The sequence below is a fragment of the Mus musculus genome, chromosome 18, assembly GCF_000001635.26.
Source record: "Mus musculus strain C57BL/6J chromosome 18, GRCm38.p6 C57BL/6J".
Lineage (NCBI taxonomy): Eukaryota > Metazoa > Chordata > Mammalia > Rodentia > Muridae > Mus > Mus musculus.
Window position 1 is genome coordinate 80,634,760 of NC_000084.6, and position 27,708 is coordinate 80,662,467.

Below are 27,708 nucleotides of genomic sequence, written 5' to 3' on the forward strand. Positions count from 1 at the left end.
CAGCAGGGGCAGCAAAGTGTCCAGGAGAAAGTAGCAAACCCAGGCAGGATAACAAAGGCACACTTGGTCACCGTGGAGATATTTTAGGGTTCAGAGAGTCTGTGCCCACCACAAGCAGTGTAGGCACAGCTGGGCACCCTACATTCACGTCTGCCACAGCCCAGAGTGAGCAGCACTGTCCAGGAAGGACAGAAGTCATCGCGGAGAGCGGCCCCTTGGCATTGCTCCCATCCGCTAGGCTCCCGACACTGCCATCCCATTTGAACATCTGGACATGCCCACCTACACTACCACTGCCCCGACCCAGGCGTTGACATAAATGCTTCTCTCTAAGAAGCATGTAGGTGCTCAAACCACAAAGGCCACACTCCAGGGGAGGCCTTTTCTGTTGTGACTGTCTGAGGTTGACATGGGCAGTCCTTTGCTTGACTTTTGACACCAAGGGTCAGAGAACTCAGTTTGAGCCAATCTGGCTCGGGCGGCGGGGCTCGCCAAGATTACCAGGGCAGAACGGCTGACACGCAGCCTGCTGTCTGGAGAAGGTTCTACATGGCGCAGCTAGGGAACTGTCTTCCACCCGTGTCTCCCTTCCTTCCCCAACTCAATGGCTGTGCACACACCGGCTCAACTGTGGGCACTTACCATCATCCAAGTACAACTGGTCCAATTCCTCAGGCTCTTGCTTGATCACTACAGGAATAGGGGCCAAGTTATGGCCACTGTCCTCACACACCTCTGGCAATACGGCTGGAGATTCATTTCTTTGAACCTTCTGCGGTTGTGGCTGCCGGTGGCCCATGTCAGGAGGGAGGGCTGAGGACTGTAAGCAGGCTGGCTCTTGGGCAGCAGATGGAAGTGGAGAAGAGGGGCTGTTGGGACAGAGCACTTGTCGGCGACCAAGGGGACAGCTACTGTTCAGATGTGGACTCACCTGCGGCTGTAGCCTGGCGGATGGGGGCTGCTCAGGCGAGTTGGGTTGGATGGCCATGGGTCTCGGCACTTCCTGCATGGTGGGGGCCTCCGAAGCGGGTGGCTGAAGTCCAAGGTGACCACTGTGGCCCGGGTTGGTGAGGCCCTTGGTGTAGGCAGGAGAGGAAAGGTCGTGGAGCTTCGGGCTTGCGTTGGGAGGCGTGGGCATCAGCGTGTTCCTCTGGGAGCAGGGGGCGAAGCCAGCCACGAGGCAGGAGCCGGGGTCGGGAGGCATGGTGAGCTGTTGGCTGTAGTAAGGCCTCGGCAGAGGACTAATCCCCTGGCTCATTGGTCCACAGGTCAGAGCTGGCTCAAAGTCGTCCGTGGGTTCTGTCTTTATAATTGGAACTGTGGAGAGGAAAGAAAAAGTTAAATAAACATAAGTTGCAGATGGGTAGGCTAGGCTGTGGCTAGGACACCCCATGCAAAACAAACAGCGCTCTGACTGAACCCCTCTGTCTCTCCCGGTTCTCCCACCCAATTAAAAACAGGGTGCGTCACTGGCTGAGAAAGTCACAGCTGGTTCTAATACGAAGAGGACTATTTTCCTTGGAATCTCCCGTAGCACTAGCGTGCTATAAAAATCTATTTGCAAACGGCAGTAGGAGCTTTGGGCCTGAGGGCCTGTGGATTTGTAGCAATCAAAGTGAAAACTTCAGCTTGGAGGTATTGTTGTAACGCGGCTACTGATGACTCTGGTAAGTTCTGCCAGTGTGGAAACTGAGCTTGTACTGAGTTGGCTGCAGTGAGAATCCAGAGGTGAATGACCATCTGAGGTAGTTGAGAAGGCAGGACATACGGAAATAGAAGGACTTTGCTGTGGGCAAGCACACCGTGTCTCCATGAACCCCTCCTGGCTCACACACCCGAGTAAGGACTCTGCAGCCTGCCCCAGGAGACTAGGCATCCCCAGGAGACCCCGCAGCCCCAGGAGACCCCACAAACCCAGGAGACCCACAGCCCCAAACAGGGCCTCCCAGATCTCCCTCTCCACTTCTAACAAGAAGGCTCCCAGTGCAGGGAAGAGTCACAGAGACTATGTAACCTTTGTGGTCTGGAACTGGCCCCAGGCTGTGTGGCCAGAGCAGACTCCAAGTTCCTGCTTAGGGGCTCAGTTTCTACAAGAGAGTTAGGATGACAGAAGTGTCACAAGCAGAGGAAAAGGTGTCAAGTAGACCCTGGGACCCCACTCTCCCCATTGTCTTTCTGGCCACTGTTCTCTTGTTAGCCTGTCTCATCAGAGAGCCGTCTGGGTGGCTGAGGTCCTTTGCAGGTGACCCTCAGTAGCACCCTACTGCATAAGCCATGTGCAGGATGCGCATACAGACATCTCTAATACGTCTCTCCTCTTCACACGCAACGCATGGGTGGGTTTGGCAGCAGGTCAGCCACGTGAGGGACTGCCCAACCGCTAAGGACTCTTTAAGGAGGCACACACACTCCACGTACAAACACACATGTCGCAGAGGGAGGCCCGGCCTCTCCGTGAATAAATGAAAGCATATCTGCGTGTTGAGGAAAAATCTTTAGCTATGGTCTGAGCCAGCAGGAATGTGCATCTGTTCTTCATTAGGACCAGGCCCCCGCGCCACCAGCTGCTGGGAGCCACGAACGTGGAACACTTCTGAAGCCTGGCTCCACTGGGAGCTTCCTGGGAAGGGCAGCCTCCCTCACAGAACGGCCCCCACTGGAGGCTGGAGGTTCTGCCCCAGACTTGGGCTGGGGATAAGTTGTGACTTGCTGCTCTCTGGGTCCTCTCATCACTGCTCAATGGTAGGTCACATGACACCCCCCCAAGTACCAGTGGCTCAGCCTCTACGGAAGTCAATAGAGCTGTTGACTACTGCCGTTCCCCTCAGCCCTTTTTTTTCTCTCATCCTAGTCTTTAGGATTTCTCCTGGCTTGAGTGGGTGAGGCAGGCGCTGGAGTGGCTGAGCCTCAGAAGAAGCTGACAGACATTCCATCAGGGGAAGACAGTGCCACTTAGACTACTGTCAGCTCGAGACCCTTGTGTTCATCCCGGAAGCCACTCTTGGCTGAAGTAGCACTGTCCTCCAGGTCAGTACTTGGCATGCAAGTCCAGGTGACCCAAGGTGTGACCCCAGGATGACCCTACAGTGGCTCATTTAAGTGACTTGAGAAGGTGAGCCAAGGGCAATGGCTAATGGAGAGCTGATCTTTATCACGTGGTGTTTCAGGAGCCCCCTAGAAAGGCTGTGGATCCCCTGCTCACAGGTGCCCGTCATGGCTCTGGAAACCAGGTTGCTTGGGCTGGATTCCAGCCAGAGACGCTGCACACATCTGATCACGTGAGAGAATGGGAGCCCGTCCGTGGGCTTGCCAGCCAGCGTTTCCCGTGAGTCAGATGCCACAGAGGTGGGACATGGGTCCCTGGCAGTGTGCTTTACAGGCTGTCTCCCAACAAGGTCTATAAAGGTCCATCTACCTGGATACTGGGGCTGACCTTCAAACCACCCTTGGGTGTCAAAGGAGGGAGGCATCTGTGGACAGGGGAGTGGACTTAGTCACACAAGAAGGCCAGGCACACATTGAGATTGAAGTGCCTCAGGGTCCAGGGTCAAGCACTTGGTGTCTTGATCAGTGCAGGATCTGCAACAGCTCCTCCTAAGTCCTCCCTACAGAGCTCCCCATCGATAGCAGCTGAGTCCGTAGCCCCGACATCCATGAGCTGCCTCTGGAGCTATGGTGGCAAAGGAAACAAGGAGGAATAGGAGCCCCAAGGCAAGTACGCCATGCACACGGCGCCTCTGAGAAAAGCCTCCCAGTGAAGACCTAGTTCAGTTCACCAACCACCCTATCTGTCCTGTTGCCTAAGCCGTGGGAATCATAGGTGCAGGCAGGTAGCAGGCTCCTCTCTGGGCAGGTCCCCAGATCGCTTTGTGGGACGGGATGCTCTGCTAATAATGAGAAGGACTGTGGACATCCTGGCATTTAACAAAAACGGAAGGAAGGGAAACCCATCCCTCTGACATTAGAAAGTTGAATATATGAGATCAGCTCTGGGTCCCACCCTTCCTGAGGGCTGTATCTCCCAGGAGCTGCGAGGAACAGGAAGCCCCTGGCCATCTGGGTTCTACAGCTTACAATGAAATGTGTTATACAGGTACTAACTCAGCTCCAGGCACGAGCCCGTCTAGACGGCTCTGTGGGGGTAAGCCATGCTTCAGAAACGACCCCCATCCAGTATCAGTCCAGCTGGCTCAACCACACTGTAAATCCAGAATTGGCAAGAACCCGGTAGAAGTCAGACCCTGAGAGGCACCTGGGGCAGAACCGTGTCCAGCCAGTTTCTGGGATCACAGGCCTGACCAGAAAGACATAGGCAGCAATGTTGCTAAGAACAAAACTACACCGAGAAGAATCCTGGGTATGAGTCGCTCTGCTCAAAGCCAGGATCTGTGTGTGAAGGTTCAGTTCTAAATGAGAGTGGTCATTTTCAGAGCTTGTGATTAAAAAAAAAAAAAAAAAAGGTCCATGACTGGAAGGTGAATTATTTCCAGGCTGAGCTGCTCTGGGTCCCCAGCCAGGTCCCAAGGCCAACGCAACCCTCCCACGATGCAGCCTATAAGATCTGTAAAACCCAGCCCTAACTACCCAGCATGACATGAAAGGCACAGTCCCAAACACAGCTGCCCAGTAAATGACAGAGAATGTAATTTACCTGCCACACAGGGACAGGGACTTGGAGCGTTGGTTGGACCTGGGCCAGCAATCCAGAGGCCAGACAGGGAGTGGGTGTGGTGGCTGCTCTGGGGAACCCTGTAGATTCTGTTGTTAGGACCTGTTTAAAGTACCCCGGCCCATCTTGCTAACCACCTCAGACTCTTCCTGGCATTTGAATGGTCACCTGGGCCAGCTGAGTGCATTGAAGTTCTGCACATTCACGAGGGCATGAGTCCTGATGGTCTAAGTTGGACTTCCAAGTTTCTTTCTCAGGAGGTACAAAATGAACCAGGATTGGGGTTTGGGGCAGACCCTGCGCAGCCTCTGTTGTGTCCTGGCTAGCCCTTTCCACTCCATCCTCTGGCTCCTTCTGTCTGGTTATCTGAGACTGAGGCAGCAGCTCCACTCAAGGATACCACGCTGCCACTCTTGGGGAGGAAGCCTGTTTGATTGGATAGATGGGGACGGAGACTTAAACATTGCCAGCCCAATGTCACTATCTTATGCTCAGGTCCCTCACCTTCAGAGCTCAGTGCTTGGGAGGGGGCAGTGTCACACAGGTCAGCGCAAAGGGAAAGAAGACACAGGGTATGTCTCCTGCCACCTGATGACTCCAAGGTGGCAAGCCTCTGCTTCCTGTGCAGGGGACCCTGTCACAGTCTCACACTTGATGTGGATTCCACCCCTGACGGAGGCAGTTCCACTCAAAGACAGAGGCCCCTGATCACTGGATGGTCACTCAGCACAGCTGAGGAACGCTTGGAGACAGAGCAGCTTGTCCATCTGGCAGAGGAGGAGTGATCCAAGAATCGGATTCTGATGGCCCTTCTCTGAGGTTCCCTGTAAGTGTCTCCTCAGCTGAAGCTATATGCCACCCCTCACAGTGTCTGTCTACAGAAACCCTAGGGCTATACAACTCAAGACTGCCTGTGTCTGCATTTCTCATGTGGAGCTGAGAGCCTTGTAGGATGGGGCCTCTTGTTTCCTATTAGTCAGGAAATGGGACCTGGGCTCCACAGAAGCCCCAGGCGCTGGTCTGTCTCCTGCGCCAGAGGGAGGCAGGGGTGTGACGCAATGTCTCCGTGCTAGACTGGGGGGCCGGGGGTGGGGTGGGGAGGGGAATCCAGTGCAGCAGAGCTCACCGCAATGCTAGCACATTGAAAACAGCACATGAGCCCAGTCGTGAGTTTATTATACAGAGTTTATTATGGAAAGCGAGCACATGAAGGATTAACGGCAATCTTTTGGGCCAGCTGTCAGAGACAAAGCAAGCCCTCATGAAGAAGGTGGGCTGCTGGCTCCTGCTGTGACTGATCCTCACACCCAGCACAGCACAATGCTGGGTCTGTGCGGCCATGGGAGATGTGTGTCATCGTGCATGCCCGGCACTGTGTGCACCTGACAGCCACAGCAGTCACCGTAGTCCAGCAACCTTGTACACGGCAGCGCCTTGCAGGGATCACATACAAGTGCTGGTGTGGTGAGCCCACTCCTCGAAGAGTCTAAGGACGGCTGAGGGATTTGACCTGGAGTCGCCTCAAAGTTTGTGTCCCAGGTTGGGGCTCACTGTCCTCCAGGATTTCTCCAGCCAAGTGTGGCTGACACCGTCAATGGCACATGCTCGGTTGTGTGATGGGGGAAGGCTCCTTCTCCGTCCCATCTCCTGCAGGTCCTGCAATGATAGTCTATGGGCCAAGGAGCCTTAAAGAGCATTCCTTGACTCTAGACTTGAGACTTAAGCCTAGCAAATAGTCTTCTGTTCCTACATGCCAACACCAGGTGAGGATGCCTCCCAATGAGGCCATTCATCTGTGAGCCACTGGGCAGGTTGTGCTTGGCTGACGCTCCTCTCCTGGGCCTCACAGAGTTCCATCTCTGGGGCTTGTCCTTCCAGGTTAGGTGGGAAGCTCTTTCTGGGAAACTATACTTCTAAAATGGCTTATAGGCACTCTCCAAAGGCTGCCTGCTGTGCACAAGGTCCAGGTGAGAGCCAGGGTCTCTGTGGTTCTGATTTGAGGCCCTCTCCAGTGTGTGGCTAAGGATTAAGTCTGTGCTGAGGCTGTACTGGGGCTGGGCTATAAGTTTATGCACACAGAAGGATCCTGGGGGAATTCCACTGTTCTCTGTCTGTCACAGGCCCTTCTGAAGCCATCAACAGTATGAGTCTAGAAGTAGTTTGTTCTGTATAGCTACCCCAGCTGCCTCTGCTGCCCTGCATCCAAGCTTGCTGGTAGACAGCTGACTCGCGCCACCTCCATCCTATCCAGGAATTTGGGTGTATGTTTCACCAACTCTCATTGGGTGGATTAGAGAGGAGCAGCCAGAGGGTCCTCACTAGGACCCAGGAAAAGATGGAAGCTCTTGATTCATAGTTTGGCTTTGAATCTTAAGTCTGATCTCCTAGATAAGAAAGATAGGCAAGGACAGATCCCATTCAGACTAACAGTGCACATCTTCTGGCGAAGTCTAGTAAGGCTCAGCCACAGAGACTCACTCTGGCTTCTATAACTTCTAGCTAGGCTGGAATATGGCTTAGTGCTTAAGAGTGCTTGCCTAGGGTGCAGGACAGCCTAGGTTTGACTGCCAGGACAGGGAATGGGTGGAGAATGACCTTCCTTTAAGTGGGGCAAGTGGAAGAAGGTGACTCTCTCCTGGAGTAATGTGGCTATCTTGTGAGGCCCACAAAATGAGCCTGATGATACACGGGCCATGTGCCTGTGCTTGAGGGAGCCTGAATGTGTCTACTGTGGACCAGAGCCATGCAGACAGGCCCTGTCCTTCTTTGCCTGGGATCAGTCAAACATCCCATGGACCTTTGTGCAGACGGACCGCATGGTTCCCATTGTAAATGCAGCATTCTGGGGCATCAGCTCAAGGTCCCACCAGCTATCAGCACCTCGGACATCCAACCATCTTATTTGGGGGGAGTTATGACAACTTGCTAAAAATATATAAACAGTTGAGCAACCTTGCCAGGCAAGTTTCACCGACATCTGACACCTGTGCCTCCAATCCCCTTGCTCGGAGGACTGCCCAGCATCTGACACACGAAGGCAGTGTGGCTGCATGAAGAGAGACCACACGGTTGTGTAGATGGTACTTATGTTGGGTTTCTGTCTAAGTGTTCTTGCCCAGCTCAGTCCTAAGTGTGAAGAGTGCTCCTGTATGCTGAGTGGGCAGCCCTCACTCAGATGCATTACCAACAGACACGGCATCATCACACATGACACATGGCAGAGCCTGTATGACTAACGTGTGACCACTGGGTTAATTCATTCCTACAGCCTAGGCTTTGCCAGCTATGAGTCAGTGGGACCTGTGTGAAGATTCTGAGGCAGAGCTGTGAGGATACAGCCTGCTTTATCAGACCTCTGCGAGTCCATCAATGACAGCCTGTACCATACCCTCTACGCTGTGCATATGGAGAATGTGGGAGAACCTGGATGCCGCAGAACTCATGTTGAAGTACCAATCCCCAACAAGACAACTGGAGATGGGTCTTTAAGGTCACCATTAGGGTTGCTGGTGACTGATGTGTAGCCAGCTGATGGCATCTATCTTGTCCTTCTAGTGGAGCAGGTGGGAAGCACCTTTATCAGTCCCCTTTCTTGTGCACAGTGAGAGCTGTCAGGCAGAGGCGGGCACTTGTCCCCTTCCCACAGCCTTCACAGGACGTATGCTCAGTACAAGTGAGGATGTCTTCTGTCCATGCCCTGTTACTTCACACTTGCATTTTCAAGTAAACTCAAGTGTCGTGGCTTGAATTATTTTACCAGCTGTTTCCAGTGCCGGACAGAAGAGGTTTTGTTCAAAGTCTAAAACTCCTATGAAACAAAAGTCAGATTGTCTTCATGGCAGTGACATTGAAGCCTAAGTCTCCTGATCAACATAGACAGCCAGCAGTAAGTCAGGGGCAAGAGAGGATTCCAGGGGTGAAGAGCACAGAGAGCCACTCAAGCCCAGGCCAGAAAGGCTTCACACATCTTCCTGCCAAGCGACCTCAGATCCTACAGGACCTGTGAGCCTGTGAATGGAAGGGCACATCTGCCATTCAGCATTCACAATGGCGGTGCAGATGTGTGGTTCCCAGCTCCCTGGGGATGAGAGAGCGTAAGGGTTGTCTCCTGGACAGCTTAGACCTGGAGCATCTACAGAGGGATGTGTTCAGTGCAGCGGGAGGATCCGTGGAGGTACATTCAGGCAGAATACGAAATCCTGAAGGGTGAGGCGGAAGCTCAGCCCGCCGGGGACTGGAAACAGCACACACCAAGGACTTGTTGGCTCCGGCCTTTCTTACAGGACCTCGCTAGGCCTTTTCATCTGTGGTGAGCAGGTGAGAGCTGGGAATATGCCCTTTCCAGAGGTATCAAAGTGAGCACAGAGGTCAGTCGTGCCACAAGGTCCTAACTCCCAGCTACAGAGCAGGCCCCGACCCAGAGAAGGAAGAGAATGGCTTTGCTGCCTGTGCACGCTAGTCCACAGCCCAAACCAACCGGCTGAGACCCATCCAGGTGCAGAATGATAAACACCATTTACTTTTGATGGCGGTGGATGGCACAGAAGGCCATACACACAGAAAACACACATCAGTGGCGTTCTATCCACTAGCTGCTGAAGCCAATCTCTATGCTTTGACAGTAACTCCCCCTCCAGCAGCTGGGGCTCTGGGGCTGCCATACTGCCTAGGACAGAGCTGGGTGGGGCAGCCAGGGACCTGAGAGTACCTCACAGGTGGCAACATATGGCATGAATTCTATGGGCAGATCACAGGCGGAGCTCTCTGCTCTCCCTCCCGCCCATGCATGTCTCCTCCGTGCTCAGCCTCCTTGGGTGTTCAGCTCACTCTGACTCACGCTTTTGTTTGTTTTTGGTGGCACATGGCCCTTAGATTTCTAAACAAAACTACCTTCCTGCCCTTCATCCTAATGGCCTATTGTGTTCTGTGATCGCTCCACAAGACATTGGCCTCCCTCTCGGGCCCTTGTAAATTGCAGGTTTTCTATTCCATGGTTCCTCAAATGTCCCAGTCACAGCCATCCTCTGCGGGCACTCCAGGTGCCACATGGTTTGCTCTCTCTGTCTCAATTATCTCCAGGCAACCTTCTACCCTTCATCTCCTTCCCTGTGTGAAAATGGAGAGTCCACAGAAGCACAAGGTGTGTGCACGCACATGGACACAGCTTAGGCTTGAGAGGCCTGCATCTCTTGGAGCTGTCACATTAGCACCCAGACAAGTGTTCACTTCAGTTTGAGGCCTTCTAACACATGGGAAGACCTGAGAGATCACATAGTGCAGAAATGGCCTCTTCTGATGCCTAACCTTCCTCGTGGTGCAGCAGGGCTGGCCTGGGTGCAAGTGTTAGCTCCTTCTCTTCGGCACATCAGTGTCGGTATGAGAAACAGACTCCCTCCTCCCTGGAGATAGATTTGAGAGTTTAAGTAGCCAGGACTCCTTGATCCAGAGGTCTAGACAGCCCTTGGCCATTCTCCCAAATGTCTACTGACCGGTGTCATTTGAACATGAAGGCACACAGCTACAATGGCCAGTTGGTTGCTGAGGTCATTGGCAGTTGAAGGTAGGTACCACCTGTAGCTTTAGGCGCCAGAGACAGCGCTCCTTGGCCCACCCTGACCTCTCCTCACTCCGCAAGGTCTTCACTAGCTTTTAAGAAGAAAATCAAGAAGCAGGGTCCCTAGAATTAACATCACTTTGCCCCGTTACACACCACATTGTGTTCTCTGCCATTTGAAGCCTTCATGGGCTCTTTAAGGAAGGAAAGGCTCAAGCTGAATGATGGTAAGTGGAAGAAACTGTCCTGGCTTTAATCCCAACAAGCCACTATGTTGTATGGTTTCTCCATAAGAAACCCTTGGAGTAGGGCAGACCTTAGCCTCTCTCTCCAGGGCCAGGCTTCTCATAGGACAGGAAGTGGGTGCCCAGGCAGACAGCCATGGGCTGTGCACAGTACTGCCATGCCATCACGGTCTCTGTACCCAGGCAGTTACAAGTTGAGGCCTGATATCTTCAGTAGAGTTGTAGTCAGGGCAGTGACTAAGCTACAGAGCCCATGAGGCACAGGGATCCATTATAAGGTGGGGGCTCTGCTTCTAGGCAGGACCCAGGTCGTCTGCTGAAGTCTACACGAGTCTCTAAGATTCCGGACTCTGGTGATACAACCAAGAATCCGGCAGAAGTGGTGCGTTCCTCTTATTCCTCTGAGATGGAAATATATCTTAGACGTACTTACTAATAATAATCAGGAAGGGCTCAAGAAAGTTCCTTATGGTATTTTATTCTCCAGATCACTCATGGCTCCACCCCAGAGTCCATGCAAAGAAGTGTGCCTGTGTGTGGGAGGGGGAGGGGTGTTAGAGGTTCATAGACTTCTGGCCCTTGGGGCAACCTATCCTTATAGGTCTTGTGTGCTCAGGGGGTTGCTTGACTGACATTGGTTCCACTGCAATGCTTTTCCTGTCCTATAGTCATGTACTGGTCTCTGTCACCAGGTCAGTCTCTGTTCTCACACGAGTGCCCAGTGCTAGGGGTTGGGTCAGGGATGGGAGTAGGTGTTCCTGGACTCACAGTCCTGTCCTGGATGGGAAGTCCAGGGGACTCCTAACCAGCTAAAACAGTTTCAGACGAAGTGACAGGCTCTCAGAATCCTATAGTTTGTGGAGACTTGTTTCCTCATTGTACAGAAACACTGACTTTAGGGTGTGCTGTTATAATAAGCTGACTCTTCTTTTTATAAGCACCCCTGCACCTGTGAGCAGGTACCAGTTCCTGCCACGAGTGACTGGAAGAAAGAGCTAGTCTGAGGTCTCAGACTGGCAGAGATGCTCATCTTGGAACCCAAACCGGAGACATTCTATATCCATTCATCGTTCTGGAATTATAATTGACATGTTGGAATAAGGGCTCAGACCCAGACATTCCTGGCATAGCCCTCTTCTTATGACCATGTCCACCCCAGCCCCCACAGCTCAGTGAAGAAGATATTACAGTCTCTTATTAGGGAGTAAAGCAAAGTTAGTGTCAAGTGAGAGTCTCAGGAAGCCCGGGAGGCCCTCCCTGGCTGGGACTGGGCACTCTGAAGTCTCTTCTCAGTCGGCAGGTGCTTTTAGCATCTGTGTCTGATGACTATCCCAGAGACCTGCAGAGCCCGCTGTAGGGTTTCCAATGAGTTGTGCAAGATCTGCTCGGGAGTACGTGTTCCTGGTCTCTGGACAAGAGTCACTCCCACCTTCACAGTCCTGTCCTGGCTGGGAAGGCCGGGGGACTCCTAACTAGCTAGCTAAACAGTTTCAGACAAAGTGACAGGCTCTCAGAATCGTATAGGTTACGGTGACTTGTCCCCTCACTGTACAGAAGCACTGGCTTTAAGGTGTGCTGCCCAGCCCCCACAGCTCAGTGAAGAAGATAGTACAGTCTCCTTTCAGGGAGTAAAGCTAAGTTAGTGGCAGACAAGAGTCTCGGGAAGCCCAGGAGTTTCCTTTAAGTGGAGACTTTCCCTGTTAGGCACACACGAGTAGGAGGGAAGGAGGCCAAGCTACCCTTCCAGGGTCATCACAGACCACACACCAAAGACATCAGTACCCCCCCCACCCCACCCAGAACCCAAGGGTCCCAGTCACTTGCTCTATTTTCTTGCCACCTGATTGCTGTCACAGTTAACTGAGAATAAGAAAGGAGGATGGCCCCGGGTGGGTGTCAACCAGGTGAGCTAATCTGCTGTAGAGGTATCAGGAGACAGCGAAGGTGACAAAGGAACGCACAAAGCTGGCATCCCCCTGCCTTATACTCAGCAAAATACCTTGGACACTTTGACTTCCAACCCCCTGAATCTCAAAGGGCCTGGGACAAGGGGCGGTTTTGTGCAAGAGTGGGGGCCCTTTCACAAGGGTAAGGGAGAGGAGGAATCTGATGCAGCGCCCTTGAGACATCCTCACACCTAAGTCTGAAGGAAAACTAAATGAGTCTCGATTTTGTATATCTACAGATAAAAATGAATTTCACAGGGAGGGTTTAAAAGGATTTATTCCTACTTTCTCAAACACAGCATATTTGATGACCATAAGAACCTGTGTCCGTATTGGTCACAGATACGTGAAATACTAGTATACATGAAACTCACTTAATAATACAGAAAGGCTCAAGGGGAGGCTCGGAACTTCACAGCCAGTGTCCAAGGAGAAAAACTGAAGGATCATGGAGTCAGGTTAATTAAGAGCCACTCATGTGCCCTGGAGAGTTTCTAGGATTCAAATGCAGCAATCTGAGACCAGGGGAGCTATGAACACAGGCATCCATTCATTAGCATCGGTGTTCTCAGAGATACACCCCAGAGCAACAGATGCCACGGAGCACGGAGGGGGAGCACCAGACAGAACACGGAACACAGGAGCTGGGGTTCTCCATCTGTGTGTTTATTTATTTAAACAACAACAACAACAACACATGTCGGTAGCCAGCCAGGAATCAGGCAATGAGTAATGCTAGCATTCAACCCTACTGTGGCCAAGGTCTCTCTGAAGGAGCTCACAGTCTAATGGTGTGGAAATACGGTTGGTCCCCGAGACCACAATGGTGGTGGGCAGCCATCTTGGAGTTGGGGGGACGAGAGTCAGGGAAGCAGGATGAAAGGGCTGAAGAGGGGTCTGGAGCAAATGGGTGAAGCCAGAAGGGCCGAGGAAGGAAGACCTGAGCCACATAAGGATGGTTTGCAGCTGGGAGTTTCCAGCAGGAGGCTATGTGGACTGTGGGAGGCAGACTGGTGCAGAGCAAATGACTGTGGAGCCGCTGGCATGCTTGGATACTGCATCACCAAGGGAGGGCAGCATGGGAGGCAGAGGTACACTCAGCCACCAGAGCCTGGGGCCTCACGGGACGCCTGCTCCGCAGACCCCTCTGACACGGTGCTCTTTACGAATACTGAGCACCCTATGAAACCTTCATCACGGACTCAAATGTGCATTGAACAAGGGGAAGTTAATCTTTACGATGCTTCCACATTGTTTTAGAAAATGTTTTTTTTTTCTTTATAACGTTTAGACCTTTCAAAAATCTTAGATCAACCATGCTTGAAGTATAGGTAGGACACAATCATTGCACTTTCAAAAAATAAAATAAAATAAAATAAAAGACCAAATGTTTGGTTTTTTTGTAAGAGAGAGTGTGCATTATTTCCCGAAAGGAAGAGGCCTGTGAAATAATCTGAAGAGCAGAGACGGGATGGGGGATGGGCCGCTGTTCTGGGGTCACCCACAGCACAGACAGTTGCTGCCCTTTCACTGATGTCCTTGTTTGAGAATGCAACAAAGCTATTGTCCTCATTTTTAAAGGGCATTTCTAGGGGTTTCCTGATAAGACAATTGGTTTCAGAATTTTAATACCAACTTTTCGTACTGTCTAAACTGTTCCAAATGCCTTTACACTTCAAAAACAAAAAACCTTGAAACCTTAAAAAACAAAAAACAAAACAAAATAACAACAACAAAACCACCTTGATTTTACTAAGATAGCAATATGGCTGCTTTCATGGCTAGTATTTATTGTATAACTTCCCTCTTAAATTACATGACTATCTTAAGTTTTTAGAGGAAAAAAAAAGTAGCAATTTAAAAAGGTTGTTGACATAGCCTAGCTTACTCAAAATACAATAGAACTCAGGATAACAACCGACTCTGCTCTCTGTTTATACATCCTGCTGCAGGAGAATGGCCTGCACCACACAGGAAACCCTGGACGCCTGGGACACACCTTTCTAGAAGCTTGCGGGGCGGGGAGCAGTTAAAAACGGTATTTTCGTAAATAAAACACCCTAGAAAGTTGAAAAGGCGAGCCGATCACTTCTGAATGAAAGAAGCCATTCCCTAAATGAGTAAACTCGAGCAGAAGAGCTTCCATCTGAAAGTCTCACGTCACCAGGGGACAGCATTATTCAGTGGAGACACACCGCACGCTGTGTAGAAGCGTCACCATGAGGACAACATCATGTATGTTCCCCAGTGACCACGGCAGGCTTATTTTCGAAGCTACTTACAAAACTGCGTTGACAAATACTTTCTTCTAACCCAAAGACTCACAGAGGTTAGATATACACCCCCAGACCGCATCAGCCCCTGAGCGCAGCAGAGCTGCTTGGTTGGCCGCGCTGCTGTATTTGCAAAAGGCGAGCAAGTGATGACCCCAGCATGCACCAGTCACAGGAAAACACACCCAGGCTTCGCTTTTCTTTGAGGGGGTGGGCGACTTGGTCTTGTGAATAGGGCTATCACGTGGTGTGAAGAGGCTACAGGTATGTTTTGTTTTGTTTTGTTTTGTTTACAACAACATCCTCTTATAGCCTCGGGGGGCTGCTCAGTAAAAACCTCCTCTCAGCTCACTCTCAGAGCTTAAGGTTAGAAAGACAGAGTTACCATTGGCAGGAAGGTACGTGAAACGCTGGTACTGGCTTCTCTTCCGTTTCCCGTTGCAGACATAGAAACTGACTTGGACGGGGCTGGTTATCCTCTGGTTGCGGAAAGGTGGTATCTCAACCACCAGGGAATTCTGGTGGTAAAACAGCAAAGAGGGAACAGTCAGGACCTTACAGACCAGGAACGCTTTGTCCAGACATCACTGTCCACTCAAACGGCTGTCTATGGCCACTGAGAGGGCCTCTGATGGTGACTCTTGTGTGTGACCTACTCACGTGTTTTGATTGTGAATTGGCCGGAGGTAGCGTGCACCGGCTCCTCAGGGAAGCGGCACCCTCATTTCTCACATAGCTAGAGGCTGGGAGACCCTTGTGGTTGAACTAATGCAAGAAGAGACACCCTTATGGGCATCTCTCAGAGAGCAGAGCTGCCTCGATGCTACTGGTACAGCTGACTTCAAGGCCTACTCCTGCCCCAGTATCTAAGGCCCAGTGACCTTTAGACAAAAGGCTGCATTCTGCCTACTTATAGCAGGCACTTTGTGGTTACACATGGTGGAATTCCTTATGGACATTGTCCAGAGTGGCACTGTGACAATGGTCACGGAGTTCCATCAGAATCCTTAATTTCCTCATAATGAAGGTAGAGCAGAGCTCAGCCCAGGGCCGTGGAACAGTTGAGAACACCGAGGTGGCTGCTGTTTTCTTTCCTGTTTTTAAACAGAAATATGCAAGTTTTTTTTCTTTTTTTGTTTTGTTTGTTACACGTTCTTTCAAGGGCAAACAAGAATGCAAGCCATGAATACTTGGAACTGAGTGGGAACACCCAAGTTGGGGGGGGAGATAGTCCTGGGGGTGCCGGGCCCCATGGTGCAGCTGCCTGGAGGGAGGGAGGGAGGTCAGTACTTCTGAGTGCTACACCTGATTTCTGCTGGGGATTTCAGATCCATAAGTTTCTTCATTCCGTTTCTTTCCTCGTGTGGTTTTAGTCTAACAGGCCAGGGGAAATGTGTCAGAAAAATCCATGGTACCATTTCTTTTGTTAAAGTAATTAACCATACGTAGCTTGTTATAATGGTAGTAAATCGATGGCAGCAAACTTTATTGAGTTATGTTAATAATAAAACCTCAGCGTTAGAAACAGAAACCAGAAGAACTTCAGCCCCAGCCTCTTTTTATCAGAGAGAGAACCTGGCACTGACAGCCCTTGGATGCCAGCCCCAGGGCAGGACCGGCTAGGGTCCCCTCTGGGCTCCATCCCCTTGGGCTCCATCAACCTGAGGAAGCTGTGTCATCTACCTTCACTTCCTTTGGAAGAGATGGGTGGGGGAGGGGCGGGTAAAGGGTGCCTATGCTACATGCCCACCTTTGCAGGAAGCAGCCCCAAACTGTGGCCACTCAGGCCTGGGTTGTGCCCAGCTTTAAGTGGCCTGGCTGTGACGTTGGAGTTCAGTCAGGTGAAGGGAAAGAGGCTACCCCATGGTGGTCTCTATATCTGAGGTCCGTGGAAGGAACGCAGAAAGGACCAAAGGGATAGGCTATCCCTGGCTTGTTTGCTTATCCCAAATGACCAAAGAGGGTCACATCTTGATACGGACACAAGTCAACGCACTTCAACACTATGCACAGACAGATCCTATTACAAGCTTGCCTCTTCCTTCCCCAGGAGCTCTGCTCTCAAAACCAGGAAGGAAGCTGGAGGAAGTGGGCCCTGAGATCAAGTGTTGGGAGTTTCTCAGTGTTGTCAGAGACTGTAAAGGCTGCAGCCAGCACAGGCCTGAGGAAACCCACCGTCTTGAGTGGGGGCGATGCATAACCACATACAGAGCAGAAACCCATCTTTAAAATATCTATAAATGCAATGTGTGTGCAGGTATGTTTCCGTGTGTGTGTGTGTGTGTGTGTGTGTGTGTGTGCGTGCGCGTGCGCATGTACATGTGTATGTGCCACTGCCTTCAATATTTCCTTAAGGACAACTTGGATGAAGTCAAGAGACAAGACTGAGGCAGAGAAGGATCTCTTCAGTGGGAGGGAGGGAGCCGGGTACTGTGAGTGAATGTTTAAGATTTCATCTACATGAACAGTATCACTGGCCAGAGAGGACCTTTCCTCTGAGAAGTACTTGGAAAGGTTTCTTGAGAGTGGCTCAGTGCCTGAGAGGAACCTAAGCAGGAAAGGATTTCTTTTCCCCCATCCTCATTGACTCAGCTAGAAGACAAGGAGGCAGCCTGTGCCTGCTGCAACTGAAGCAGACACCCTGGTGACTGCTCTGCTGACGGGAGCCATGACTGCCTGTCCACTCTGTGGACCCCATTACCAGCATGCCCCATTTATGTGATTCTTGCTGCCTGCCCAGTGTTCATAGAAAAAGTCCTTTTCTCATATGCCCAAGGCAGAGGCAGGCAGATTTCTGAGTTCGAGGCCAGCCTGGTCTACAGAGTGAGTTCCAGGACAGCCATGGCTATACAGAGAAACCCTGTCTCGAAAAACCAAAACAAACAAACAAGCAAAACAACACAACACAACAAAACAAAACCAAAAAAAGCTCTCTCATTCATTTAAATCCCACTTCCATACACTGGGAGCGCACCAAAGGCTCCTCATGCCCTGTGGTCACAAGCACGCTGCCCAGACTATTGTGACGAAGTCTGTGCAATGAGCTACAGAGTTAGGGAGGGTTTGGGTGTCTTCAAAAACCTACTCACTGCATTTTGTTATGCTCTTCTGAGACTAGACTGAATTCGCACAGGACTCAGCGACAGTACTCTAATTTGTTTAGCCATCCACAGCTTAATGTCCAATTAAAAGACACTGTTGAGGTAGGGATTATAGCTCAATGGTAGAGCATTTGCCTGGTATGCGTGGTCCTTAGTTCAACTTCCAGTACTGCAAAAGCCGAGCAAGCAAGGGAGGAAACCGTAGGGATGGCGAAGACAGACTGCAGTCAGCAAAGAGGACCCTGACTCCACGAGGTCTCCAATAGCAGCCACTTTAGATGACAAGACCACACCAACAGTCAGAAACATGTCACAGCCGCAGACATAGCCAGCACAAGTATATGAGACAAGATCAGCCAATCACAACCAATAATGACCTCACATGATGGTGAAGAGGGAACACGAGCAGGTGCGTATGTACGCGGGAGGGAGACAGACTAATTATGTCACCCACAGACGATGTCACACATTCACCACCGCTCCTCAGCAAACCCAACCAGCTGAGCTAAGCTATCCAGTTCGGTCAGCCCTTTCGTCCACGCCAAGTTCAAAACAAGAGCGCGAGGTAGCTGAGGCGTTCTCTGGAGAGGGTGGTGGCAAGTCACACAGGCTGGGTGGCATGTCCAGGCAGGTGCTGGGTGCCCATGAATGAGGCTTAGAACACCAAGATCTCCCGGGGGGTAGCCACTCAATTGGGGCTACACCATTAGTGAGAGGAGACAGAACCTGGAACCTTTAAAAAGCAAAGCACACCCAGAATAAAGAGGCCTCAAGCTCTCTCCAGCCTCTCTCCTCCTGCCCCTCCTTACTGCCTCCATTCTATTCTAGTGGCTCTCATTTGGCCAAGGGATTTGGGCAATGCCTCTGTCTTTTTTTTTTTTTAAGCACTGTTTTATTTTAACAAACAGGAGCCCCCGTCTGGTTCCCTCGTCCCTGCTGCAGGATTCTAAGTACTTACTGGCTTGCACAGGTCCCGGTCAGTCTTTGCTTCCATCTCCCAGACGTGGTGGCCATCTGGAACAAAGGGCAGGAAGAAATCTGTCACTCTGTTTGGGGGATAGTATATCTTTAAAATGTTCCAGGTGACCCAGAAATCAAGGGTCATGGAGGGGAGAGTGGGAAGAAACGGTGAGGTCATAGGGCAGTGCTCTGTGTCCCCTAGATATTCCGCCTACACTGGATGGCATGTGCTGACCTGCTCTAGAGTACTGGCCCTGTGTACTTGGTGAGTTCAAAGACGATGCCCAGTGTATATTCTTAGGAGGGGCCCACATAATCAAGAGTGTTTCTAATGGTCCACCCTGTGTCCAGGTTTATATTCATCTTGTCTGCCACAACACACATCAGGGAAGGTTTCCTACACCTTAGTCTCTCCCAAGGGACAGAAAAGCAGAGAGAGGCAGGGCGACCCCACCCCCTAAAAACAACAATCCACAACATGCACCCCCAAAATATAACCCAGCAATGCACAACATGTACTGTGCTTTGAGCGCAGCCTGGCTCTGCCACTTGGTAAGTCGCACCAGCCTCCTATGTGTTTTGGGGGAAGCCAGGGCAAAGTCCCAGCCTCTGCCCAGAGGAAGCACCGAGGAGATAAGAGAAGCCTTTCTTTGGCTATTTCATGCCACATCAGGACCTAGAAATGCAAAACACGTGGTATTTTTAACCTTAGCCCAGTGGCTGTTTGCATGTTAAAAAAAAATATTAAAAGGCTCTCATAGGCACAGTGAAAGAACGTATTGTTCTCAGCTGGCGATGAGGTGTGGACCTAGTGATTAGAGGAAGGGTGTCTGCCACTCACAGGCTCTGAGTCCCCAGTCCTGGTGACAGGCTCATGACCTGGGGACAACTGGGTGGCCACTGAGTTGACGGCTATCCATCCTGGCCTTTATCTCCTCCAAAATGAAGTCAGTTCCTGAGATGAGCCGCTTTAGGCACACGCTCAGTTTCTGCTTACACCCCATTTGTCTGTCACTAACCCTACATTACTGATAAATCAAACACCAGCTCCTTCCCTCAGCACTGGACAGGGTGGTGGGCGGAGGGTGGAGGCACGGGGTGGAAATGTGAGTCACCAGAGGCTCCAAGAGCCACCTAGCCTCACCAGGCCACACCAGCTCCCCAGATACCCCAGGCCTTGAGCAAATGCCATCAGGTGAGCCCATGAAGGGGGTCTAACTGCATTCCTATCCTTACCCCTCAGGGAAAACAACAAGATACCCCTAGAGCACCGGAATGTCAGAAACAGTGAACCCCTAGGCTCTGGTAGCTCAGGGATGACAGCCGAGAAGCACCCTCAACCTCAGCCACATGGGCCACCTATAGCCACAAGGGTCAAACTGGAAGTACCCACATGCGGTTCTTTAACCGTGCTCTGGGTCTGTAGTCAGGCTGCATGCTGTGTTAGATTTGCCCTCCACAAGGGAGAGGCAGCTCTCTGCCTCTCGTCCCTGAGAATCTACAGTTTCTTTGCCTGTACATAGGTGTGCCAACTGTAGTGTGGCCCCCGTCATCCCAAAAGTTCCTGCCAAGGCTCAGAACCATGGGGAGAAGGTGCTGCCTGTGACGGATTGTTCCCCTGTCCCAGCAGAGTGGCTGAGAAGGGGCCACTGTGCCTTACCAAGCCAAGACTGGCCAGCTCCAATCCAGCATTCCCATGCCAACCACTACCAGACAAGACAGAACTCCATTCCTGTCTTCTAAATTGCACCAAGACAGATCACCCATCGGCTTCTGTTTCCCATTGAAAATATGGTCCCTTGGGGTCTCCAAGGTCTGTGCTTATCCCAGGCCAGGCATTCAAAGCACTGGTCCCATCCAGACCCAGGTCCTCCAGCTGCAGTTGTCAAATAGACGAAACAGTGACTCTGCTGCACTCTTCTCGCTCTGACGGTGGCTGAATGGACTTCTGACTGTACACCTAGCAGGTTGCTTCTGGCAGGAGACGGGGGATGGGGTGGTGGGGGGCAAATTACGTGGAGATAGTCCTTCATACTCCTGAGGGAATCATCAGGTATCGGCCATGAGGGGGGCCCTAGACCATTGGATGCGTCCACAGACTCCTCAGTTCAGACCCCCCTCCTCCCTGCTCAGAGGCCAGTTAACCAAGTGCTGTTCAGAACTCAGCCTCTCCCAGGCAGGGAGCCAGCCGGCCATCCTAAAAGGGCCTTTGTGTCCCATCTTATCAGGAGCTCCCTACGCTCCCAGTAGGAAACTGTGCTCCAGTTCAGAAGTAAAAATATTCCAAATCATTAGGGAATTCCCTGCAGTGTGAGTCATCAGAAAGGCTTCCCCACCACACCCGCCCAAGGTTTCCACACAGCCAGCCTGCAGGTCTGAAGCCGCTCCACTGGCTGCAGGACGCCGCTGCCACCACAGGCCCACAGGCCAGTCACACGCCAGGGTAGGGGCTGAGCCACTGTTTCCACACGTGGAAGCAGCTGGAGTTTATTCAGGAGTGGAGAAGCCTCTGAGATGTGCTTCGCCCCCTCCTAGGGGTGGAGCAGGAGGCTTCCTCCTTCTAGCCCTGAGTCTGCATCCCATCAGCCTCAAGGGAGGGGCAGGTCCAGACACCCCATCAGTGTGAGGCACTGGGATGGCTGTGTTACGGGGCTAGATGAACACAGGCTCTGCAGGGCTGGACTGCAGAGGGGCTCTGAGGGTCGCCAGCCTGGTGTGCATGTGGTGCCCTGGAGGCCTGCTTCTCCCAGGTTAGGAGGGCAGCTTTGCACCCCTCAGAAGAACCCCAAGGTAAAACAAGACCCCCCCCCGCCATCCATACCCCCAGCATTTTGGGAAACAGCCTGGTGGCACTGCATAGCTGAGGACAGATTCACAGCCAGGGACGTGCCAGGAGGAAGACACGGGCATGCATAGAACCTTGTCTATGAACATCCACAACACCTTCATTCATGATAGTCACAGAGAACAGAACAACCCATGCCCATCTGCCCTGGCCACATGGGGGTACTGGTCAGTCACAGAAATGAACAGCACTGGCATCGACTAACAGGGATTAAAATGCCATTTTGTGAAAGGCACCAGAGAGCAAAGCACAGACACTGTCTGCCTCTACCGACAAATAGTATCCCAAGGAGGGAAATCCACAAGGTTCGGAGAGGCGACAGTGGGCATCTGGGTGAGAAAGGGAAGAGCTGACGGCTTCTCTTGCTCTTTGTGGCTAAAATAGAATGCCCGAAGCAGGGCATGATTCAGCAACCACTCTGTCCCTGGGGAGGAGGGGGGCTGGTAGCAATGGCACCGTGTGGTAGGAGTATGTGGAAAAGCCTCCACCGTTAGGCAGGATGCCAGAGGGCGGAGGGCCAGGCTTGCCCTTCACAACAGGTCGCTCAGCTAAGGAGCACTCTGGTCTCTTGCAGAGTGACCTGCCCCCCTTTCCTTCCCTCCTCACCCCCCCCCTCTCTCTCTCTCTCTCTCTCACACACACACACACACACACACACACACACACACACACACACACACATACACACACCTACCTCACCCTTCTCCCTAGACTCCACCCAGAAAGCCCCAGCATCTCCCACATGGCCACTCTGATGAGTACTTCCAGTACTGGAACCTCAGGGCCACACCCAGCCACACCTTCACTGTGCCAGTGCTTGTGGAAAAGGGACTTCTTTCATGGAGATCAAAGTATCCTGGGCACAGACCAAACAGTCGCAAAGCCGCTAGAACTGCACCCTGTGAGAAATCTGTGAATACACTTCAGGAAATAGGCAGAAAGGTGCCATCCAAGGGATTGTGACTGCGACTGTCGAATGTCATCCTGAGACACTCTAGGAAGAAGAGGAACCAGACTGGCAAGGACCAGCTGCTCCTTTGTAGGGACCCTGTGTGGCTTCCATCTTGAGATGGTGAGTTTAGCTGCTCGTGAAGCTCACAGCAAGACTCAGCCTGCCAGCACCCGGATCCGAGGCAGGCCTCTCCTACCTTGCAGGCCTTCAGGCCAAGTCTACTTTCTGAATGCCCAGGGTGGGTCTCTCACTGCCTTTCCAAATTTATTTCCTTCTAAGACTTGAAGAAATGCCTTCTGCAAAAGGGATTATGGGTCCGGTCCCCAGCTTATGTCTCTCACTGGGTCAGTGATTTCTGAACCATGCAGAGCTGGGCACGTCTGTAAGTGGAACTTCAAGGGTGTGCTCTCCCCAAATCTTGCTGAGTGAGGGTGCATGGTAGCCACATGGAACCTCGCCTGACCAGGTCAGCACGGTGGTATTTTTATGCCCGTGATGAAAACTAGCATGTGTGCGCAGGGCTGATGGCGTACAGAGCCTGGGAGCAGACACTGTCCGTTTCTGGCCCACCCCAGACCATGGCCAGGGAATTGAAAGAAAGCATTTTCCTACAGCTGGTTGTGACTTCAGGGCATGTGTGCTCCTACAGCTGACCCCGAGACACGTTGGGTTATAGAGCCTGAGGCAGCTGCATCTGGGGACTTCACAAGTTCTTGAGGACGTAGCTGAGAAGATGCTTCTGTGTATACATGGCCCAAGGCACATAGATTATCCAAGGCAGGAGACTGACCACCAATAGGACACTGTGGGGATCTCACTCCTGTCCCCACGGGAGGTAAAGTTGGTTGTCTCTAACTGTAGCGGCCACATGGTGGAATTTCGGGAAACTTGAGGTGCCCCTGCTCAGCACTGCAAGGGGCAGGGACATTCTACAAAGGGCCAGTGGATTACTTGGTCACATCACATAAGCACATATTAATATGCAAACAGGCACATGCGCCCATACATTGATAGATGCATACCTCATGACACATTGACATACATACACATTCACCTATGCTCAGTTATACATAAACACACTGAGACACACACACACACACACACACACACACACAATACACATGCCCCATGCAGGGATACAACTCTGTACAATACCTCCACCTGCGCCCCCACCCAAGCTGCTTGAAGCTATTGATCTCTCTGTAGACTGCTTCCTAGTCCTGGGACAGTATGCCCTGAAGCCTGTGCTCATGAATAGGCTCACACTTCAAAAACAAAATAAAACAAACAAACAACAAAAGCAGAAATGAGCAAAGACCTGTCAGCTATACTGCACTTGGCTGGAGACCCAGGGTTCCCGGATATGCTATGCTATGCTATGCTATGCTATGCTATGCTATGCTATGCTATTCTATGCTATGCTATGCTATGCTATCCTATGCTATGCTATCCTATGCTATGCTATGCTATGCTATGCTATGCTATGCTATGCTATCCTATGCTATGCTATCCTATGCTATGCTATCCTATGCTATGCTCTTGTCAGGGGCAAGTGCTACCATGCAGGGGTCCCTTGAAACTCCTAACAATTAACAAACAGGCTGAAAGCCTAGGGAGACCCCGAGTACATGCCGCACGTAGAGTCTAGGTCCCCAACCCTCTCAGCCCTGCTGTCTTCTGCTGTCCAGAGGTCCCTCCTCCACAGCTTAGCACCTTCTCCTCTGGCAAGCTCTGGGACCAGCTGTGTCCCCAGAGACACACCGACAATGAAGTGTCTGTGCCCCACCCTCCATATCAGACAGGTGTCTCCCTGACCCCTTAGCTAGGTTGAGAGAGCACTTCCTGCTACACACGGTCATAGTCAGGAGGCTCCTCAGCTGCTCTTCTGCCCTGAGACCTGACTGAGGCTGCCCTTTGACCCTGAGACCTTCTCTCTCGCTGCCATGGCAGCCCATTTCCGAGAGTGTTCAATCTGCCCCACTCTTCAAGTACAAGGAAAGTCAGAGAGTAAAGGCGTGAGAGCTCCATCTATGCACCTGCCTGAGGTCAGAGGGATCCACCGGCCACTCTTGCCTTCCTATGCCCAGTGACGCCTTTGCTTCACAAACTCTGCCACCTTCTGCTTGTATGCCCCAATACCCACCCATCCACTCCTGTGTCCCTTCCCAAGGAGAGGGAAGGGAGGAAGGGAGGGAGGAAGGGCCAGCTAGGAAAGCAGATCTGTGGGTAGCAAAGCACAGCAGGTCTGTGTTTTGAGGGCAGACTTGACGCAGGACACCAGAGAGCATTGTGACTGCAGAGCAAGTGTAGAAGATGAAGGAAGGAGGGTCGGGTGTCACCTGTCCGTACTGGGGTTTGGGGCACCTCGGTTTTGGCTTCACTGCAGTAACAGACACCCAAATAGGCCTCAATACTCTTTCAAACAGAGCTACCTGCAATGCCAACATGTAGAGCTGGGCGTTCCCTTAGAAACCAGTGTCCTCTATTCTTCATTCACCTTGGGTCAGTCTCCAAAGAAGACGGAGCTGAGCTCAGGAGGATAACTGATCCCACTGCTCAGACACCGACGTGCTCTCACTCACATACAAACACGCCATCGAGCCTGCAGAGCTGAAGATGAAGCCATACTTGAGGTGGGGAGTGGGGGTGTTGGGGAGAGCTGACCTGTCATCTTCCATGCCAGACGCCTGCGGCACTTGGAGTGGATAGGCCAAAACGCCGCCAGAGCATCTGACGGGACGTGTGGCCCTGTGTGGCGAGTACCCTCAGACCTCACTGACTACCTCTGCTTCCTGGAAAAAATATTCTCCAAGGATGTCTGTTATCAGTCAGTGTTCCCTGATGCTCAGGGCTGCACTTCTTTTTGACCTTCATCCCCTGAAAGACAGTCTCATTCCAGCCAGTCCTCAATGGATACTCCTGACAGGAGGAGGAAGAGGCCAGAGAAAAGTCCTAACCTCACCATTATGCATAAGCCAGGGCCATGCTGCTTGATGCCCTGTGGCACCACCCTCACCCCCACCTGGAGATCATTAGTTGATGACCCAGGGAGGAGCTAGCTCTGCAAGCCATTGCAGTGACTTTCCTCAGCTGCTCGGTGAAATGGCAGGGTGCAGTGTGTAGAGTGTAGGAGCTAACTTCTGGCTCTGCTACCCGTGCCTACCCAAGCCACTCTAGCAGAGCGGCAACCACTCCCACAGCCCTCCTGGCAGGGAAACTCTTTGACAACAGATGCAGAGGACCCTTTGAGTCATTGCACATTGTGACCCGGAGCACTGGATGATGGTCCACAGTGTACCTGTGACTCAGATATTCTGCATTACACAGGGAAGATACATTGGAGCCAAACCCCTGGCTCTAGTCCTGAGTGCCTGACTCAACAATGTCCACAACAGTCAGAGCCATAGGGATGGCCCCTTCCAGAAAGGCCAGCCCCACATGCCCAGACCACAGCTTCCACACATCTGTTTCTCCTCTCATCCAAATGTTTGGCTTCTGTAACCAACAGCTTAAAAATGGAACTTGGACCAGGCACGCTATCAGAAACTGAGGGTCCGGTTGTGCTTGCAATTCAGATTGAGCTTTCTGGCTTGCCAGAAAGAAACAACTAGAAAAAGCTCGTCCCGACTCACACAGTGTGGTAGGTCAGGGACGATATTTGCTTAGAAAACCAAAGGCAAAGGAAGACTCATGCAGATATTGGTTTCCTTCCTTCAGAAAAATATCATTTGCATGCACACACCTGAGCACATATGCAAATAATCTAATTATATGTATATATAAAAAAAACACCCCGAAACATTGTTGTCTAGACACAGAACCGTGGAGTTCTCACATTTCAAAGCGCTCAGTGCTGTCTATCTGTTATTCATTTATTACAGGCCTTACGTATAGACATCACTTGTAACCTGTGAACGTAGGTCAGGGACCCATTCTGCAGCCTCAGGAGCTTAGCTTTATGGTAGGAATAATCCAATGAAGGCAAGATGGGGCTTCCAGCAGAGTAAGGCAGGGGCTTGTGGTCAGCAGTGGGCTGCTCACTCCGTAGTCCGGAAGATGCATTTTGCCACTGTTCCCAGGCTCAGACCCAGCTGCGGCAGGTGCGAGCTACCAAGTTTACAGCTGTGGCCAATTCCCTTGTGGGGCAGGCACTTCTGTAGGTCTTCCCATCTTGAACAAACCATAAACAGATAGGGAAGCTATCTGGATCCTGCCTGGGGCTCCCTCATTGGAGTACAGGGATCTTACAGTGCAGAGTGCGGAGCCTTAGTTATGTCTAGTGCTCCTTGGCTGACAGGGAGGCAGGCCTGAGGCTCAGAAGGTCAAATGACTTCAGAATTTACCTCCCCGGAGAAGGGTGTGGGCACTGCTCTCTTTATCACTGCACTTAGTTGGGCTTTCTTTATAATTTACAACATATTTTCCAATTACATGCATGATTACGGAGGCAGGCCGAGTTAAATGTCAAAGCCTGTGTTGATTGAAGTGCTTATGTTTCCTGTGAATGGTACAAAATCAAGACCCCACTATGGAGGCCACTGAATGCCTCGGCACTCCGCAATGATTAGGCTAAGTGTGGACTGACCACCTCCGAGAAAAGGCCAGCTGGTAAGAACGAAAAGCAGGCAAAGCCTCCAGCTCACTAGCTTGGAGTAGATGCTACCCCAATACCCTTGTGGATAGGGTATGGCACCCCCCAAAAAAATCCCCATCTGGAAGAAGGCCTGAGTCCAAAATTCCAAACTCCATACACCCTTTGTAGAGGAGTTACTGCAGCTGAGGGCAGGCATCTTCCGGGTCAGTGCACGCCTGCCCACAGCCACCGAAGCGGCTGTTGCTCAGCCTTCCCTGTGTTCTGGAGCCCAAAAGCCTCTCTGGTCAGTACAGCTCTACCAAGTTGGAGCCAGAAAGGAAGAGCAGCCAGGACCAATGTCTAACTGAAGTGACCTGGGGCCACACTCCTGGCCCCCAATGGCATGCAGACACAATGGCCGTAGGTGTAAAGAAAATGTACAGCTCTTCAGGACACCGGCCCTTCTAAGCTCACCCCTGGCATCTGCAAACCATGAGACAGTTTCATTGTGGGCTACTGTGAGCAGGAAGCTACAGTTGAGCATGGCAGTGCCATGCTCTGTCTTCTCATGGAGATCTTTGTGGGGTATG

At 51.7% G+C, this 27,708-nt stretch overlaps 1 protein-coding gene and 1 long non-coding RNA gene across 7 annotated transcripts in view; one reads left to right on the forward strand and one right to left on the reverse strand.

Annotated features, from left to right (window-relative positions):
• Positions 1-27,708, reverse strand: part of Nfatc1 (nuclear factor of activated T cells, cytoplasmic, calcineurin dependent 1) — a 106,867-nt gene that overhangs the window by 28,555 nt on the left and 50,604 nt on the right. For 2 of the 6 annotated variants that reach the window (NM_198429.2, NM_001164111.1), the window contains exons 7-9: positions 18,747-18,802; positions 15,073-15,205; positions 932-1,317 (exon numbers count right to left, since the gene is read on the reverse strand). In NM_198429.2, coding sequence (NP_940821.1) covers positions 932-1,317; positions 15,073-15,205; positions 18,747-18,802 — 575 coding nt within the window. Of the gene's footprint in view, positions 1-642; positions 1,318-12,675; positions 15,206-18,746; positions 18,803-27,708 lie in introns of those variants that run through there. The other 4 variants (NM_001164110.1, NM_001164112.1, NM_001164109.1 and 1 more) reach the window with 2 other exon arrangements.
• Gm52342 lies at positions 2,663-4,453 on the forward strand. Its single transcript, XR_003952609.1, has 3 exons — positions 2,663-2,742; positions 2,852-3,027; positions 3,168-4,453. It is a non-coding gene; the product is annotated as a predicted gene, 52342 (long non-coding RNA).